This window comes from Chelonoidis abingdonii, chromosome 17 (assembly GCF_003597395.2).
Source record: "Chelonoidis abingdonii isolate Lonesome George chromosome 17, CheloAbing_2.0, whole genome shotgun sequence".
Classification (NCBI taxonomy): domain Eukaryota; kingdom Metazoa; phylum Chordata; order Testudines; family Testudinidae; genus Chelonoidis; species Chelonoidis abingdonii.
This window is the reverse complement of record NC_133785.1, coordinates 9,850,794-9,870,127: the sequence shown is the minus strand read 5'-3', so window position 1 is coordinate 9,870,127 and position 19,334 is coordinate 9,850,794. Positions and strand designations below refer to the sequence as shown.

Genomic DNA, 19,334 nt, shown 5'->3' with positions numbered 1-19,334 from the left:
GAGTTATCCACACCTCTGGACAGTTCTCCCATTGCACTCTTCTCTGCTTTAGCCTTGATTTACAAACAAGACTCAAAGTAACAGATTTCTCCTCAATTCTGTATTTTGATGGGTTGTAAAGGTGAGGTCCTGCATACACAATCCCCTAGTACAGTCTTCTCCCAATTATCCAAATAGCATGATAATCAAGAGGCAGGAGCCATTCAGAAGCAGGGTGGCCTCCCACATAGTTGGGAGCTCCTCCTCCTTCTCACAGTCTTGACTCGGGGTCTCTGCTCTGCCCCACCCACTCACAACCCTGACAACAGAGCTGCACAGGGCTCCCTGCAGGACCGCATCAGCTCCTTGCAGAGATCATGTGTCACCGGCCCTGTGGCAATGCAGGAAGCCCCCTCCATCTCTGCTGTCACGGCCCTTCTCAATCACTCTGATGACAAGGGGGCTGCAGAGGGCTCCCTGCATTGCCACAGGAGTCAGTCAGCAGCAGGGTGGCCTCCCCTTGGCTGTGGGCTCATCCTCCCCGCAGTCCTGGCCAGGGGTCTCTGCTCTCTTATATGAACCTTCGCATTATCCAAATCCCTTCCTTGTCCCCCAGCATGGCAGACACATGGGAAATGAAAGCTGAGGGAGAAGTGGAAAGCATTGTTGAAGCATTGTTATCACTTCAGATTTAACAACAAACACATCACTCAAAGAGGTGTGTTTGAGTGTGGGTGCTTCCCATTTCAGCTGGTAAATGTGTTTCTTCCCCCGTCACTTTTTGCTCTAGGCAAGAATTAGCTATGAGGCCCAAGAACCACTCTAAAGACAATATAGTTTTAGATAGCGTGGTCCAACGGACAGAGCACAGGACCGGGGGTGGGGAGAGATTGGTTCTGTTCTCAAGTCACTTTCCCTCTCTGTGCATCTGTAAAACAGGGGTGAGGAGTGATGGTTAAGTATGAACTTTGTGGATGAAATGCACTAGACAGTCAGTAGCTAAAACAAACCTCCTCTGCACCTATAGTTAAGAGACAATAAAGAGAAAGCTCAACTGACAAGGGAAAAAGCATTGGCTATAGTTAATGCAATTCAGTTCCAATGGAGCTACCTGTGTCACTTGGGGTGGGGGGGTATCTTGCAAGAAAGGTTGCTAGGAAGCAAGAGAACCAGAGAGACTTGAAAACCCACCTCTCTATGCTGCCTTTAAGTAGTGAGCGGATGACCAGGTCCTCGTGCACCCGTCCTTATCACCACCACCCATTCCCATCCATCCTAGTCTACCGTCCCCACGGCCTCTCCCCTTTAGCGTAACGTTGCCATAGCACTGAAAGACAGTTGTGTGAACAACGTGTTACAAACGGAAATGACGGAGCAGTCAGTGTACTACCATATTAAATAAATAACAGGCCACCACCCACCCGCCTCCCGCCATAGAGAGCAGGAAAGCAAGAGTTAAGGTAAGTTCCTTACTGTAATGCTTCTCTGAAGAACTGATAGGCTCCATGATTGTGTTTAAATACTGTTAGCATGACTTTCTTCATCTGTGTGCTGAAAGGCAAGAGAGAGGCCCAGCAGTCAGTGTTCAAAGAATAATACAAAAGGAATCCAAGGGAAACTGATACCTAATGATCTCGTGGGGAGCCGGGAGACTCCGGGCAGCTGCTGGGCCCCTACAGGAGCTCAGGGCACAGTCCACCTGAGAGTGGGGAGCCGGGCGGGCATATCTGACCTGGGACCAGGGAACCAAGTGGATGCAGCCCAGCTCAGGGCTGGGAGCCCAGGCAGCTACTGGGCTGAGGGAGCTGTGACCTGGGGGACAGCAGAGCTCTGAGCAGAGCAGGCACAGCCTGGTTAGGAGCAGAGGCCCACGGGGCAGCCGGGATCTAACTGGAGCCCTTAACCTGCTCCAGGGTCACAGCCCAGCTTTCTCGTCACTTTCATGGCTCCACGCTGGAGCCATGAAGTTGACAAGAATGAGAGCCAACAGCTGATATAAGTAATGCAGCGTCTACACAGCTGCATCACCTAGCTACACCTACATAAGCCATACGCTTCTCTTGGAGGAGGAATTAAGAGGTCAGTGTAGTAGGGCCCTTACATCAGTAGCAATAAGGCTGTAGTGTGCACACTGACATCATTAGGTCGATGTAAGCTGCCTTACATCAACCTAACGCTGTAACGTAGACCAAGTCTTAGTCACTTTCATTCTTGTTTTTCTGTCAGTGCCACTTCCAGGTTCTCAGCACTTGGCACCACTCTGTTGGGTTCAGATTGAGCTTCAAATGCTGAAAAGCAACATTTCAGGGTCTGATTCTATACACACCTAAATGCATGCTGAACTTTACAGATGCAAGTTGTCCTGTTGACATCAACAGGAAAACTAAAAGACAAGACATGCCTAAGGCATGGTCTACACTTAAAAGTTTTACTGATGTAACTGTCTGTTCTGTTCACCGTTCACGTATAAGAGGAGAGAGCCAAAACTGCAACATTCACATTTTATTCTTTCTTTCATATACACTGTTATTTCTCATCAAGCACTTCTTGAAACTAGTCGATGTTCGTATGCATAATCATAGGGGAGCGCTCCATCTCAGGAAGCTATTTATCGTAAGAGACTGGGGTGTGATTTTCACCATTCTTCCAGTACAACCCCTAATGAGGATGCAGTTATAGCAGTATAAAGGTGTCTTAAACTGATATGGCTTATTACCTTGCTCAGACAGGAAGATCTGTACTGGTATAAGCCCTTTTAAACCAATGTAACTGCATCCACACTGGGAGGGTTGTACCACTTTAACTACACTGGTATAGTGAAAGCAGTACAACTTGTGCATATAGCCAAGGCATTATGTGTTCGCAGGACATGGGCTTCAGACTACAAATGTTATGTATACAGAGGCACACACTATGACAACACACAATTTGTTCATTGAGTCTTTTTTCCTACTATTTGGTTTCACAAAATTTGTAATGAGGGTGATTAACTTTGGAACACTTTACCAAGGGAAGTGGCGGATTCTCCATTTCTTGACGGATTCAAGACTAGCTGCCTTTCTTGAAGATGCTTTAGTCAAACAAGTTATTGGGCTCAATGCAGGGGTAACTGGTTGAAATACTCCAGCCTGTGCTATATAGGAGGTCAGACTAGATAATCTAATGGTCCCTTCTGGCCTTGAAATCTATCAAAAAGTTTTATTCATAGATTCAAATAAATTAAAATCCAAATTTGAGTCCAAGCTAACATTTGAAGCGTGGCTGCATTAAAGATATGATATTTCCTTATGTTTAGCAACTCTGTTTCCAAAGAGACAGAGAGTGCTTGGTGGGGCAAAAGTTTTCTTTTACTATTTTTTGCTCCTGTGGACCCTGGAAGAGCTGGCCTAGCTGTGGGAGAGGAATCTAGAGTCTACTTTTGCTGATGCATCTTCCACCGAATTGTTAGCTATATTCCAATTGCAGAACGCTTATCACTTGTGAGGAGGTGGAAATTGCAGAGGACCCAGCTTGATTGTCAATCCCAGAGTCAGTTTACAATACTGGCAGTTGTGGGGGTAGGGTGGTGGTGGTGGAAATCTCTCATCAACTGAGCAATTCTGATCAGGCGTGAGACAGACAGATGTTATGAGCTCAGAGGTCCCTGGAAAAAAAGTGACAAGGCAATAACCTTGTAAGTTTAGGGGTGAGTATGTGAGAAGATGTCCAACAGTCTTTGCTTTTCCACGGTGTACTAGTGCTGATGTTTTTACATGTGATGTTATGACTACACAGAGTAATAGAATTTAAGGCCACATTTAGCCTGACCTCCTGTATAGCACAGACCAGAGAATGTCACCCAGTTATCACTGTATTGAGCAAAATATCTTGTTTGACTAAAGCATCTTCGAGAAAGGCAGCCAATCCGGATTTGCAGACATCAAGAGAGAGAATCCACCACTTCTCTTAGGAGTTTGGTTAATCACCCTCACTATTAGCAACTGGTAGCTTATTTCTAATTTGAATGCATCTGGCTGTAATTTCCAGCTAGGTTCTTGTTCTGCCTTTCTCCACTAGGTTAAAAGAATAGTTGGTACTAGAGACGTTCCCCATGATCATCTTTTTGATAAACTAAAGAGATTGATTCACACTTTAAACTGAAGGTTATGAAACTGACAATTATTTCAAACCAGACTTCACATGCCATATGGAACGGCAACTCACCTGTTAGCCATGAGCTGCAGAATCTGTATGAGGAACTTGCCAAGACCTTTCCTTCTGACTTTGCTTTCCAACTGCACTTCATAGCTGGAAGGGGAGAGGAAACGAATACCTTATAACATGAAGTTTCAAGATCTTATACGTGCAACGTCCTGAAATCCATGCAGCCAGAAAATTTGCAGGCATCACAATAGCAATGCTTACGCACACCCATGATATATTTGTATTGCTCAACATCTTCATTTCTTTGTTCTGTAGACACTAGCAGATGCCAAACAACACACCTTTCCTCATCTCACAGAAAAAATTCCCCATTTAATTCAGGATTTAGTTCACAGTTACCCTCCATGGACTCATTCCAGCCAATCTCTGATTCACAGGTCAGAAGTGGTGTGCCGAGTCTTCATTTCTTCACTCTGATTTAAGGTTTTGCGTGCCAATAATACATTTTAACGTTTTTAGAAGGTCTCTTTCTATAAGTCTATAATATATAACTGAACTATTGTTGTATATAAAGTAATTAAGGTTTTTTAAATGTTTAATAAGCTTCATGTAAAATTAAATTAAAATGCAGAGACCCCTGGACCAGTGGCCAGGACCTGGGCAGTCTGAATGCCACTGAAAGTCAGCTTGTGTGCTGCCTTTGACACATGTGCCATAGGTTGCCCGAACCCCAGTCCCACCACTTTTGGGCTGAGACCCTTGCGTATAAGAGAGATCAGCCTTTCTGTAAGCCTCTGCTTCACTGACTCTCCATCTCATCAAGTATCTCAGTCAGAAGTCTCTCTTTAATGTTAAACCAACCTTGCCCCCCACACCAGGCAGCAGGCAGGCATCAGCCATATTCTGTAGAGGAGAGTTTGAGGTACCCTGGGGGGAATGTCAGCAAATCAGTAGCAAAGACAGGATTAGAACCCAGATTAGAACACAACACCCAGTCCTGATTCTAAGCCAGTGATACTCAGACCTCAGTGGGTCAGGAGCCAAATTAGTGATCAACGTTACCCAAATGAGCCATAGGAGTGCGAATTCGTTGTTTCATTTACTATAGTGTTATGTATCCATATTTAAACAGTATGACAGAGGGAATATTTAGGTTTTTATATACATATACATAATTCTCAAAGTAAAATGACTGACCAAGTATTATTTTATCAACTACAACTGGTTAATAACATAGTGAAAGCATCCTGATTGGTTAATAACTTAGACTGACAAATTATTAAATCACACAGTGTTTTAATACCATGTGTTGCAAAGAGCCGCAGGAGCCACTTGCAGCTCATGAGCCTCAGTCTATTACTCATCTAAGCCCTAAATCACCCTGCTTGAGGGGGCAAAAGCGATAGAGGACCATTTCCTGGCCAGCAACATCACCCTTTCCTCTTAGGAAAGAGCTTGACATGACAGTTATGGCCTACAGCATGAGGGTGAATCCAGGAGAGGCACATTCTGCTCATGGAGCAAACAAAGGAATGTGGCAAAGGCAGGGTGAAGGGGTGGCAGTGTAATCTAGTTGACAGGGGTCTGGACTGGAATTCAGGCAGATAGAAATCTACTTCTGGCTCTGCCACTGACATGCTGTGTCAAATCTCTTCCCTACTCTTTCGCTCTCTGTTTAGAGGAGATGGGCAGAAGGCAATGCTTGTTCCTAAAACAAAGGGAGTAGGTGCTAGGACACATACCAGTACAGGACTTCGTCCCCGCACTCCACGTCAAACCGGAAGTGCGAGAATGCCACAGGGACAGAGCTATCTTCCCAAGCGATCAGGTACCAAGCTCTGTCATCTGTCATCTCCTCCCGCTTCTCCCGGTCTTTCCAGCCCCACTCGCTCTGCTCGTACCTGCAGGCAGGGAGAAGAGGAACAAGGGCAGCTTAACGCTCCTTCTGCAGAAACCATGGGGGTCCCAGCACTCTGGTCCCCTTTCTTCCTGCATACACTGTTCTCAGGATTTCTACTGCTGGCCCATTCCATCTACAGAGATCCAGATGAGAAGATTAATAGATTTTAAGGCCAGAGGAACCATTATGATCATGTAGGGCACATCTAGACAAATACTTACAGCAACACAAGCTGAGGTATAAATATACAGCACTTCAGAAGGCCACAACCTAAATGTTCGTGTGGACCCTGCTACTGCACACTAAAAAGTTTCCAAGTACACTTTGACCTACTGCTGTTTCAAACTGAATTATGCAAAGTGCATTAAGGAACTTTTAGTCCACAGCAGCATGATCCACATGGACAGTTAAGGTGCAGCATTCTGGAGTGCTATAGATTTACACCCTGGCTTGCCTTGTTCATCTAGACGTGCCCCTAGCCAGACTTCTTGCATAATAAAGGGCAGAGAATCTCACCCACGGATTCACACATCCAGCAAGGCTGAGAATGTGTCATTTTTAGTAAAAGACGTGTGATCTTGATTTGAAGACTCCAAGTGATGGAGAATCCACAATATCCCTAAGTAAGTTGTTTTGATGGTTAATCACCCTCCCTGTTAAAAATCTGCATCTTATTTCTAGCCTGAATTTGTCTAGCTTCAGTTCCCAGACATTGGATCTCATTCTGCCGTCGTCAAATGGATTCAAGGCCCCTTTTCTATCTGCTCCCCCTGTAGGTACTTCTAGATAGTGATCAAGAATGAGGAAATACTTTTGTCATATCCCTGTCATTGGGGGTCCCACTATTCCCTACAGATTCAGGATTTTGCAATACTCTGGGACTAGGTATTGGTTTTGTTCAACCCCAAGGTACAGAACCCACAGCAGGATTTTGATAGATCCACAGGTTTTAAAGGGCAGAAGGGAGCATTAGATCATCTAGTATAGGGGTTGGCAACTTTCAGATGTGGGGTGCCGAGTCTTTATTTATTCACTCTGATTTAAAGTTTTGAGTGCCAGTAATACATTTTAACGTTTTTAGAAGGTCTCTTTCTCTAAGTCTATAATATGTAACTAAACTATTGTTGTATGTAAAGTAACTAAGGTTTTTAAAAAGTTTAAGAAGCTTCATTTAGAATTAAATTAAAATGCAGAACCCTCAGACCAGTGGCCAGGACCCAGGCAGTGTGAGTGCCACTGAAAATCAGCTTGCATGCCGCCTTCGGCACCCATGACATAGGTTGCCTACCCCTGATCTAGTATGACATCCTGTCCAACCCCGGTCAGAGAATAAAATTTGCTTTAGAATCATAGAAACGTAGGACTGGAACAGACCTCGACAGGTCATCTAGTCCAGTCACAATTCTGCCTAGAATGAAAGAGGGGACACATTTCCCAAAGGAAGGCTGATCATATTAACTGTCCCTAGCAGAACAATACTCTAAGCACAGCCTGTGGGATCTGTGGCTATTCTACAATGGCCTAGGAAACCATCTGCCAGGGGGCAGCGCTTCTTCACAATATTCCCAGCGCCTGGTGCTCGTTTCTCATTGGTAGCCTTGCAGCTGGGGGAGGTTTTACTTCAGTATCTGTGGCTGCCAGGGAGTCCTCAGAAATCATCTCAGCACCAGCTTGCCCCAGGGACAGAGTCCCCCACTCTGGCCTGGACTTACAGAGTTTGCATATTTGTTTTGGTTAGTTCGAAAGCCCAGTCGACTGTAGCCTGGTTCATGCCCGACACCCGCTTACACTCGATGGAGACGTTTAAACTGTGAAAAGAGAGATGGGAAAGCAGCACTTAGCACCAGGCAAGCCATGCACCAAGATACCCAAGCAATTTCGGCTTGCTTTTAAACTGGTTGGTCAGACTGAACCAGGGACCTCCACAGCTCAAAGCACGAGCTGTTACAGCTTTAGCTAAACAACCAAAGCTCCCTAGCTAGGCCTGTAGCAGACTCCTCTTCTGTGCAGATCAGGCACACAGAGGGATCTGTAATACACGCTCACCAGTGGGTCACACTTACTGTACAGAGAAGCCTAGTCAGCCACAGATGAAGAAGAGAGGATTTGTATCCTGACCTCAGCACTTACATGCAAGCAAGAGAGGTTTCTATTGAATTTATATATCTAAAGCATCCAGCACTGTGCTATCCCGGCCCCAGGAATTCAGCCTAGCATTATGCATATGAAGAAGAGGAAAATGAGAAGGTAGACAAAGACTGGCCTTGTGCTGGAGACTGGAGGTCAATTGCCAGCTCTGTGGCAGACTCCCTGTAAGACCTTGGGCAAGTCATTGAACTCTCTGGGCCTCAGTTCCTCCAGCTGTAACGTGGGGAGAATAATCCTTCCTTTGACTATTTAGATTGGAAACTCTTTGGGGTAGGGGTTATCTTTGACAAGGCCCATGCAGTGCTCAGCACAGTGCTGACCCCCCCCTTCAGCTGGGGCCTTTTGCGGATAACATACTACTAGTATTTAAAATCCCAACATTTCCCCTGCCCAGATGAATCTACTTCTCCCCATAACTGAAACCAAGTTCTCTCCCTCTCACTATGCTGTAACCTCATCTTTCAGAGAAAATAAGGGGCATTAGCAGACAGTGAAAATACTTAGTATTAATATTTTACTTCACAACTCGTTCTAGCATCAACACTGGCTTTATCATCCTCTCACTACCTCAAAGTTGCTCAACAAGCTTTATTTTTATTAGATACATTATGGATCTAAAGCACACCCACACACACACCGCAACTGCGATGGGGGAGCCTTGTTGTGCCAGGTGCTGCACATGCCTGTGGTGAGAGAGCCTCTGCCCTGAAGAGCTCACAGTATAAACAAGTAAAGTGTCGGAGGGGAAACTGAGGCACAGAGCGACGAAGGGACTTTCCTGAGGTCAGACAACAGGATAGTGACAGACTTGAGATTCAAGTTCAGGTGTCCTGGGTCCAGCGCATTGCCTTAGCCATTGGACCACAATGTCGTGAAGGACTAAGTAAGGAGCATTTGCTCACCCATTCCTGTCGTATTTCTTGAACACTGGGAAGGCTTCTAAGGGGTCTCCAAGCTACAGGGGAAAAAAAGAGAAATCATACCCTAGAAAATGAGATGTTAATGCACACGAAGCGGTCAAAGTACAGAGTGATGTTGGGTGAATAGAGGGTGTCCACCTCCGCTCATGATTCTCCTGCATTCATAGCTTTAAGACTCTGTTTTTACCTTGCTTCCTGAAGTGTTCTGGAGAAGGATCGCTAGCCCCCTTGTCTATATAATGAGGCACAGATGCCTTGAAGGGGGAAGAGTGGAGGAGCTTTCAGCTGTTTAGAAAAAACAAGAGAGGAGCTTTGTTCTTTCAACAGGTCTATGTTCAACCACAACAGATGAGCTGCAGCCAGCACCTGAGCAGCATTATTGTGCACCCCACATCAACGCTCCAAGAAACCACATTCCTTAACCCTTGCTTATTTCAAAAGCAGTCAGACTGGCTGATCAGACCATAATTACAAGAGGAGCTCCCTTCCCATGATAGGGGAAAGCTGTGGGGTATTAGAACAGTAGAGTAGGCTGCAGAACATCAGAAGGAGCTGGTATTTCGCACAGATTGTTTGGATTCTCTTCATGCACAGCAATCAGAGATGAATGAGTGAGGGGTCAGCGCCATGGCAAAGAGCAGAGCAGTAGCTTATTCTGCAGCTAGAATGGTAACTCACGGGCTGACTTTACAGGGCACAGCTCATTTTCTAGACTGCTAGCTGAGTTTAAAAGCCAAGCTGGAATGCATTTCTGAGAACCAAGGGCACCATAGTACAGGCACAGGTCAGACAGACAGTCAGCAAGTGCCATATGGCACATCTTGGCCTCCTCCTTTGCTTGCAGAATACTAGAGTGTCTCACAGCCACATTCATGTTTAGAGACACAGCATTCTCCTCCCTACCTGCTACAGTAACCACTGCTGCTCTTGCACATTAGATTCCTTATTGTCTTTGAATACATTCCTCATGATGGCTTAATTGCTTGATTCCATACACAGCTGTACTGGACTCAACCATTCATCCATTCAAAAGCGATAAACAAGAAAAATCCACTGTTTTTCTATCTCTCTTATTTAAGGCCTGGTCTAGACCTAAAAATCAGATTGACTAACTCAGAGGTGGGCAAACTTTTTGGCCCGAGGGCCACATCTGGGCTGAAAGTGCAGGCTCTGCGGTGGGGCTGGGGATGAGGGGGTTGGGGTGCAGGAGGGTGCTCTGGGCTGGGACTGAGGGATTCAGAAGTCAGGAGAGGGATCAGGGCAGGGGGTTTGGGCACAGGAGAAGTTCAGGGTGCAGGCTTTGGGTGATGCTTACCTCAAGCAGCTCCCAAAAGCAGTGGAGGTGCAGCCAAGTGGCTCTGTGCGCTGCCCTGTCTGCAGTCATCGCCCCTGCAGCTCCTATTGTCCTATGGGAGCTGCGGGGGCAGTGCTTGGGGCGAGGGCAGCATGCAGAGCCCCCTGGCGGCTCCCCCTACGTGTAGGAGCCAGAGGGGGGACATGGCACTGCTTCTGGGAGCCGCACAGAGTGGGGCAAGCCCCCAATCCCGCTCCCTGCTGGGAGCTTGAGGGCCAGATTAAAACATCTGGAGGGCCAGATGCAGCCCCCAGGCTGTAGTTTGCCCACCTCTGGACTAACTACATTGCTCAGAACTGAGAAAACTTTCATGCCTTGTGTGACATAGTTAGGTCGACCTAACACAAGCTGTAGAAAGGGCTAAGTCAACAGAATAATTCTTCCATCAACCAAGCTATTGCCTCTTGGAGACGTGGATTAACTATACTGAAGGGAAAAACCCCTTCTGTTGATGTAGGAAAAGTCTACGCTACAGTGGCATAGCTGCAGCTGTAGCTGTACTGCTGAAGTGTAGACATATCCTTAGGAACTTACATGGTGCCCGTTACCATAGTATGTGGGTACCTCACAATCTGTAATGCATTTATCGTCATAACACCCATCAGGCAGGGCAGTGTTACCTCCATTTTACAGGTGGTGAAACCGAGGAATACACTGATTTACCCAGAGTCTCAGAGGAAGCCTGGGACACAGTAGGGAACTGAACTAATCTCCGAAATCCCTGGCAAACACCATAACCATTAGACCAGTGGTCTCCAACCTTTTTAAGCCCAAGATCACTTTTTGAATTTAAGGACAACCCAGTAGCTACCCCCACCCCTTCCCAGAGGCCCTGCCCCTTCCCTAAAGCCCCACTCCACTCACTCCATTCTTCTCCCCCGTCACTCACTCTCCCCCACCCTCACTCACTTTCACCGGGCTGGGTTAGGGGTTCGGGAGGGGATGCAGGCTCTGGGCTGGAGCAGAGGAGTTTGCAATCCAGGAGGGGACTCTGGGCTGAGTCTGGGGCAGGGCATTGGGGTGCAGGAGGGGGTAAGGGGGCAAGCTCTAGGAGCGAGTTTGGATCCAGGAGGGGGCTTTGGGCTGGGGCAGGGTGGGGTACAGGGTGCTGGCTCTGGGAGCGGGTCAGGGCTGGGACAGGAGGTTGGACTGCATGAGGGGGTATGGGGTGCTGGCTCTGGGAGGGGAGTCAGGCCTGGGGCAGAGTGTTGGGGTGCAGGAAGGGGTGGGGGTGCAGGCTCCAGGAGCGGGGTCAGGGCTGGGGCTTGGGGTCCAGCCTCCCGCTGGGCAGCACTTACCTCCAGCAGCTTCCGGTTGGCAGCGTAGCATGGCTGCTGCTAAGGCAGGCTCCTTGCCTATCCCAGCCCCACGTCACTACTGGATGGGGCCAATGTGTCCCTGTGCCCCTACCCCCACCCGCACACGCTGGCCATTTCTGCAAGCACTGCTCCCACAGCTCCCATTGCAGGCAGGAGCAGGGTGTGGAGGGAGACTCCTGCCCCCTCACTCACACTGGTTGCTTCCAGAAGCGGGTGTGGGGCTGGGACAGGCAGGGAGCCTGTCTTAGCAGCAGCCCCGCTGTGCCACCAGAGATCATGATCGATTGGGAGATCCTCTAGGACTGACCAGTCGATCACGATCAACCAGTTGGTGACCACTGCACTAGAACATCCTTTCTCACCTCTCATTCAAGCACCTCTGAGTGTTTTATAATTATTATCATTAGTGCATACGTTCCTAAAATGCCCCAGCATTATAGCACATGAGATCTACAGGACAACAACAAGCACCCGTGTGTGGTGGCAAAAGCATAAGAAGCAATCAAGTCACCCACCCACCATCTCTGGGGTGGGAAGTAGCAGTTAACAGTGCTCAGCAATGCTAAGCAGCTAATAAACAGAACAAAAAATAGTGCATCTAACTGAAACGAAAGGGGAATTCAAGGTAGGCAGATAGGCCACTACACTGCCAGCCATCTGTGTAAGAGACAAGATAGAAGGATTGTAATCACCCTTCTGTGTATCATTTAACACTGATCTGTGAAAATATACACTGAGGCATACTTGTTTAAATGGCTGTATACTTCAAGCAATGGAAAAGGGGACTCTGCCTATACAGGACTGTAAAAAGGGACATAGTAACTACTTGCGATATGTCTACACTGCACTCAGAGGTGTGACTGCAGTATGTATAGACATACCCAAGCTAGCATTAACCTAGCTAGTTCAGGTACCAACAACAGTGAGGCCATAGCAGTATAGACTTCAGTGCAGGACAGCTGGTCGAGTACACAGCCAGGAGCCCAGGTGGGCTTGTACACCCCACACTGAAGCTTGTGTTTTCATGACTTCACTGCTATTGGTATCTGTGTCAGCTAACTCAGATGAGCCTACACACACTGCAATCACACACACCAACTGCAGTATGGACATACCCTAAGTTTAAGTGTGCTGTATGATATGCTGACAGTTTCTTGCAAAATAATGCCAGTTACACAGGGGTTCTCATCCCTGTTCATGACCTGTGTTGACAGCTGGATTTCTCTGGGACAATGTGGCTTAAAAAGCACATAAAGTGCTCCTGGCTGTGGGAGTTCAGCTGAGGAATGAGCATCCACAGGAGATTAAAAAGTGTGATCCGTAGTCTGACTATTTTCAGAGATCCTCCTCCGAGACAAAGCATGTTTGATCTTCTCCATAACTGGCACTGTAAAGGGGTTCTTTACTCACTGCTGGGGTGTCTCCTTGTGGCGGCATCTGGAGAATGGAACTCCCTGGTCTGATACTCCCACTATCTATCTTTCATGCTGTGTCCCCTCTCACACTCCAGGATTTGGGGTATTCTCGCTCTTCATGATACAGGGTGTTCTCTCTTTGTGGCTTGGCCCTTCAGCCAGGTCACTATGTGGTTTCCCCCTTCCAAGGCATCAAAGTGTCTCCATACGAACTGTCTCAGGCAGTCCTCCAATTCACTGCCCAGACTGTGCCACTTCTCCAGTGGCTGGTAGGGGTACCGAGGCCCACCCACTAGTCTGGGTTCTAGCTCAGGGCCATTCGACTCTGTGGCCAAGGCGTGCACTGTCCCAAACCTGACTGCCGTTTCCCTGAGCCTTTTCCTACTCCACCTCTAGCATGCTTCCTTCTCCACCACCTCTCTGGTAAAGTCCTTTCTTCAGGGACAGAATCCCTGGGCTTCTACTCTCCCCATAGGTTTTTTCCTTTTCCCTCTCTAAGACAAGAGAATGACTGCAAGCTTCCACACCACAGTCTTCACTGGCCTTATACCAGCTCTGCTTGCTCCCTGGGCTCCATCCTTAATCAGGGATTGCCTATCAAGACTAATCCTCCTTCAGGAGTGGCCTATCACAGGGGTGGGCAAACTATGGCCCACGGGCCAGATCCACCCCCTGCATCTCCCATTGGCCAGGAGAAGGGAACCGCGGCCAATGGGAACTTTGGGGGAGGTACCTGGAGGCACAGCAAGGGCAGCACCCCCCGCCCCTCTTCTCCCAGGGGCTGCAGCACTTCCTGGAGCAGCACAGGGCCTGGGACAGGGCAGGCATGCAGGCAGCCTGCCCTGGCCCCGGTGCGCATCGCTGCCACCTCGGAGCTGTCCTGCACCCTGCCCCCCAACTCTCTGCCCGCACCTTGCGCCCCTCCTCCCTACCCTGAACCCCTTGTACACCCCATACCGCTCCTGAACCCCAACCCCCTGCCCTGAGCCCCCTGCTGCTCCCTGAACCCCTGTGCACCTCAACCCCCTGCCACATCCCACATCTCCCTGCACCTCAGTCCCCTTCCCTGAGCTCCCTCAAATAACCCGCACCCTTCCTCTGCCCCAATCCCTTGCCCCTGAGCCCCTTCCTGCACCTTGTACTCCCTTCCATACCCCAATCCCATGCCCTGCATATAATTTCCCCACCCAGATGTGGCTCTCAGCCCAGAAAGTTTGCCCACCCCTGGCCTATCAGGTTAACTGGCCCCTTCTGAGCCCTGTTAACCCTTTCCAGGCTAGTCTTGGGTGAACCCAATCACTGGCAGGAGGAAAGTTAAAATACATAAATGTCTTTCTATGGTAAGTGTCCCCCACATCACCATAGTATTTGGGTGCTTCACAATCTTGCATACATTTATCTTCACAACTCCCTTCTACTATTATCTCCATTTTGCAGATGGGCAATGGAAGCATAAAGACTAAGGCTATGGATACATTGCGCACATTATAATGCTGAGGCTGTGCCGCTGCAAACGCGCCGTTGTAAGATGTGCTGTGCAGCCACTCTTTATCACTGGGAGAGAGCTATCCCAGTAACAAAATAAAACCACTTCCAACCAGGAGTGGTAGCTTTGTTACCAGAAGTGTGGCTCCTGCCGATAAAGTGCTGTCCACACTAGTGCTTTGTGTCGTTAAAACTTTTGTTGTCCAAGATGTGTTTTTTCACATCGCTGAGCAACAAAAGTTTTAACGATGAAAGTGTCAGTGTAGACAAAGACTAAGTCACTTGCCCAAGATCACAAGCAGGGACTTGAACCCTGATCTTCCAGGCCACTGTCCTAACCCCTAGACCAGAGGTAGTCAATTATTTTTTGTCAAAGTCCATAATTTTGGTCAAGATATAGTCAAGGTCCAGACTCCAGAGAAATATTTTTCACATTGCAATAACAGTAATGATAATAGTAAGTAAATAAAATTATTTTGCAGTCCATACAAGTGTCTCATGGTCCAGATTTTGGCCACAGGCCACCTATTGACTGCCCCTGCCCTAGACCATCATTCCTCTCCTCCTCCTTTGGTTAAGGAGAGAAGAGCAGAAGACTCCATGAAGTCCGATAGGCACCTCACCCTGCAGATTTAATTTACCATTGGAAGTGCACAGATATGGCAATGAGACCTATAGAAAACCACTAGAGAGCAACCGCCCCAGAGATTCCATTTATCTATAGAATGTGGGAGTGGCAGAATGTATTCTCTTCCATAGTAATAATGCACAGATATAGTACAGTAACTCCTCTTAACGTTGTAGTTATGTTCCTGAAAAATGTGACTTTAAGTGAACCCATGTTAAGCGAATCCAATTTCCCTGTAAGAATTAATGTAAATGGGGGGGTTAGGTTCCAGGGAAATTTTTTTCACCAGACAAAAGGCTATATTATCTATATCTATACATACACACACACACAGAGTATAAGTTAATTGAATACTGGTACACAGCAATGATGATTGTGAAGCTTGGTTGAGGTGGTGAAGTCAGAGGGTGGGATATTTCCCAGGGAATGCCTTACTGCTAAATGATGAACTAGCAATCAGCTGAGCCCTCAAGGGTTAACACACTGTTGTTAATGTAGCCTCACACTCTACAAGGCAGCATGAATGGAGGGAGGGGAGACAGCATGGCAGACAGAGACAGAGACTCACACCATGTGTGTGAGAGAGAGAGATGCGCATTTCCCCTTTATGTACGCTGACCCCACTTTAAGTACACTTCCTTTTTAAATAGCTCAGCAAGTTGAGACAGCAGCTCCTGCCAGCAAGCTCCCTCCATCGTGAGCCCTGTCGTGTCCTGCCCCTGCTCTATGGAAATGGGGTAAGCGGGGAGCAGGAGGGAGGGAACACCCTGACATTAGCCCCCCTTTCCCTCCCCGTACAGCAAGCAGGAGGCTCCAGAGAGCAGCTCTAAGGCACAGGGCAGGAGCAGCACATGGCAGGGGGGAAATGGACAGCTAAACTGCCAGCGAATGATAGCCTGCTGGGCTGCTCCTGCACAGGGAACTTAGGGGAACAGGGAGCTGATGGGGGCTGCCAGTTCATCCTGGTTCCAAGCTCCCACAGGCTGCTCCTCCAGCAAGCAGTGGACAAAGAAGGCAGCTGCCAAATGACATTATAAGGCAGCACTGCACAACTTTAAACGAGCATGTTCTCTAATTGATCAGCAACGTAACAACGAAACAACGTTAACCAGGATAACTTTAAGTGAGGAGTTACTGTACTTTTCATCCATAGAAACCAAAATGCCTTACAGAGATCAGTATCATCATCCCTATTTTACAGAGGGAGAAACTGAGGCACAGAGCTTGGACGTAACTTGCCCAAGGTCACGCAGCATGCCAGTGGCCAAGCTGTGCCCAAGTTTCCCAAGTGCTCTATCTACTGCACAACACTGCCTCTCCCCCCTGCATAACTCTACAAGGACTCCTCACTCCTGATGTGTAGGGACCCTCTGTAGAAAGAAGGTGGCATTTCAATCTCTAGTCTTTCAATGCCTGGTCTCTGAGGAAACTGCCAACACTGGTGTCAGGGTTGATGGTGGCTTCTGTAACATGGATCCATCAACTCATTTCACACATACCATGGAATGGCCACCAGACTGTAGTGACTTTTAGGACACAACAAGCTGGAGGTGTAAAGCTCCTCATCCCCTAATATTAATCCTCTGAGCTATTCAATTGCCCAAACTCATGGGGGAGACTGGGTCTCTACCATTAGTCTCTGTGTACCCCATTAACAATCTCAAGACCAGCTAGTCCTCAAATTATGATAGAGTGGAGTTGACGCTTGTTTGGGGGAGGGGTGGAGGAGACACTTACTTTATTGGCTGCTTCTACCTTAGCACAAACAGCATCCATGGCAGCCCGTTCCTCCAGCCGCTTCTGTTTCTTCTCCTTGGCTTTACTAGACTTTCTCTGAAACAGAATGATTCAGAGTTACAGCACGACAACTCTCATCTTGTCTTGAACTCAAGGGCACTACCTATAACGGGCATAAAATTGAGGGGTGGTGGTAATCTGCCAGTCTGGCCCAAAGAGACTACATATTTCACCATGCAATGGTCCAAGAGTCATTTGCTTGATCAAGACACACTATTGCACTCAGAGATCTGTAGTCTCTACAGGGGATTAAAGGACAGCTGCACGCAATACTGCAGAAAGAAGCCCAGTGGCTGCTGTCTGCCCATCCCTACATTATGCCAAGTTTCATGACTGAAACAGATCAGATATTGTTCAGCAATACCGTTCTAGTTACTGCAGCACAGACCACAGAAATTCAGACTTGGGATTTTAAAAAGCCATTTTAGAGCTGCTTCCAATGAAAACTGTTTTATACCAAGGTGGGCTGTTGGGGGTTTTTTTGGTTCAACTATCAATGCAAATATTTTATATTGGTTTTATTTTAAAATACTGCCCACAAATGGTCAAACAAAAACACTCTTTTCACTAGCAGAGACCCACAGGCATGAAAAACCATAATCTAAGGATCAGATTCATGAAACACAACCCGTTTGATTTTAGGAATTTATCAAGTAATTCCACCCTATATCCCCAAAGCAGAAGAAATTACTTGTTTACTCTAATGTAACTTGTTTAGACTTCGTTCATATGCATATTTAAAGTTTTCCTTTTTTTTAAATTAAGAACTACTATCTTTTAATATTTATGAAGCATATGCCAGGCATTACTGGGGACTTTCAGGGATAGCACTACATTGGGATAAGATGAAAGCATAGTAGGAAATGCCATTCTTTAAAGGGACGCCCTGCACACACCTCTACAGAAGCGTATTTACTGTATAGATTTTCAGTACAAGAGGAGAAAGGCAAACAATGACATCTGGCGGAGGATGAGCTATGCAGTTAGCACAGCTGTTGCTGTACAGTCTGTTGGATTTGTGGTTGCTTCACAGCCTCGAAATTGCTGTACATGCAGCCCTGCATCCTGGTCAGCATTTGCTTTGGAGCTGATCATCCAGATGAAGAAACTGCTTTATGAGACATGAGACACTTGTTCCCCACAGCACTGGTGCTTTGTAGAGCAGATCAATATTGAGAATCCAACTCATGTCACAACTTAGGGATCACAATAGTAATTTTACTCTGCTCCACTATTCACCCTGCTGCAATCATGCTTGGAAATGCTGTCATAAGTCATTTATTTTCCGTAGCGCTGTAAAGTACAGCTGGGTCTGCAAGTCACTAAATACTGGTGGGTGTGAGCCAGTACTATGCTTAACCTTAATGCTCACATAAAAAAATAAACCGCCCAAGTTCAAATCAGGACACCAGTTCTCCTGACACGTGGCTGGCAAACATGTTCAGTCTGCACATGAACCAAGGGGAAGTGAGGCAGGAAAGTTGCCAGGTGCAAGCTACATAAACACATGGCAGCAGAGCGTCTCGTGAACCTCCTTTGCACAGACCAGACTTAAAGTTGCGTTCCTGAAATTGCTTGTTTAACCCCAAACCCTGACATTGAGAAAATTCCTAGTTCCTTGCATGCACAACTTTATGCTGCCTGATACCAGTGAAAGCAGATACCGGTACTTTCTTTGGGGATGCTGAAAAAGACTCTGATTGGGATGAACTCCCTTTCACTCATGATTGATTCAAAACTCCTCCCACTGAATTGAGAGCATGGGCTCAAGGCAGATTCATGTCTTGATTAACAAACTTCAGCACTTATTTCACTTAACAGCTATCCATTCTGACTGGGGCCAGTTGGGGCAAGATTGCCAGTAGTTTAAAAAATCATTATGGCAAGAGGTAAGTTCACCCTTAACTATCCCTTATTTTAGTAATGAAGTTACACTGGACTGCACTGTAGCTTGCATTCTCCACTCTCTCATTTGGAGATAATCCTTATTCTAATGCAGAGAGGTAACTTTTAAAGCTGTCTGTGAGAGAGAGAAAGTGCAGGTTGGCATAGTCAATCTTCTGTCTGTTCCCAGACAGATAGCTGCAGGCAAGCATCCCACATGGTTTCCAGCCATCATGGTACTAAGGCCACGTCTATACGACGCGCCATTTCGGCGCGTTAAAATCTAAAGCTCGGGGTTCGATATATCGCGTCTCGTCTAGACGGCGATATATCGAACCCAGAGCGCACTTACATCGATTCCG

The 19,334-nt window shown here is 47.2% G+C and overlaps 2 protein-coding genes across 4 annotated transcripts in view; both read right to left on the bottom strand.

Moving 5' to 3' along the window:
- MARK2 (microtubule affinity regulating kinase 2) overlaps positions 1-19,334 on the bottom strand; it is a 360,709-nt gene that overhangs the window by 199,427 nt on the left and 141,948 nt on the right. The gene's annotated exons all lie outside the window — the stretch shown is intronic.
- NAA40 (N-alpha-acetyltransferase 40, NatD catalytic subunit) overlaps positions 1-19,334 on the bottom strand; it is a 31,294-nt gene that overhangs the window by 7,472 nt on the left and 4,488 nt on the right. For 2 of the 3 annotated variants that reach the window (XM_032804208.2, XM_032804209.2), the window contains exons 2-7: positions 17,029-17,124; positions 9,073-9,125; positions 7,735-7,830; positions 5,865-6,023; positions 4,183-4,266; positions 1,453-1,530 (exon numbers count right to left, since the gene is read on the bottom strand). In XM_032804208.2, the coding sequence (XP_032660099.1) occupies positions 1,453-1,530; positions 4,183-4,266; positions 5,865-6,023; positions 7,735-7,830; positions 9,073-9,125; positions 17,029-17,124 (566 nt within the window). Of the gene's footprint in view, positions 1-1,170; positions 1,307-1,452; positions 1,531-4,182; positions 4,267-5,864; positions 6,024-7,734; positions 7,831-9,072; positions 9,126-17,028; positions 17,125-19,334 lie in introns of all 3 variants that reach the window. The other variant, XR_004376984.2, reaches the window with a different exon arrangement.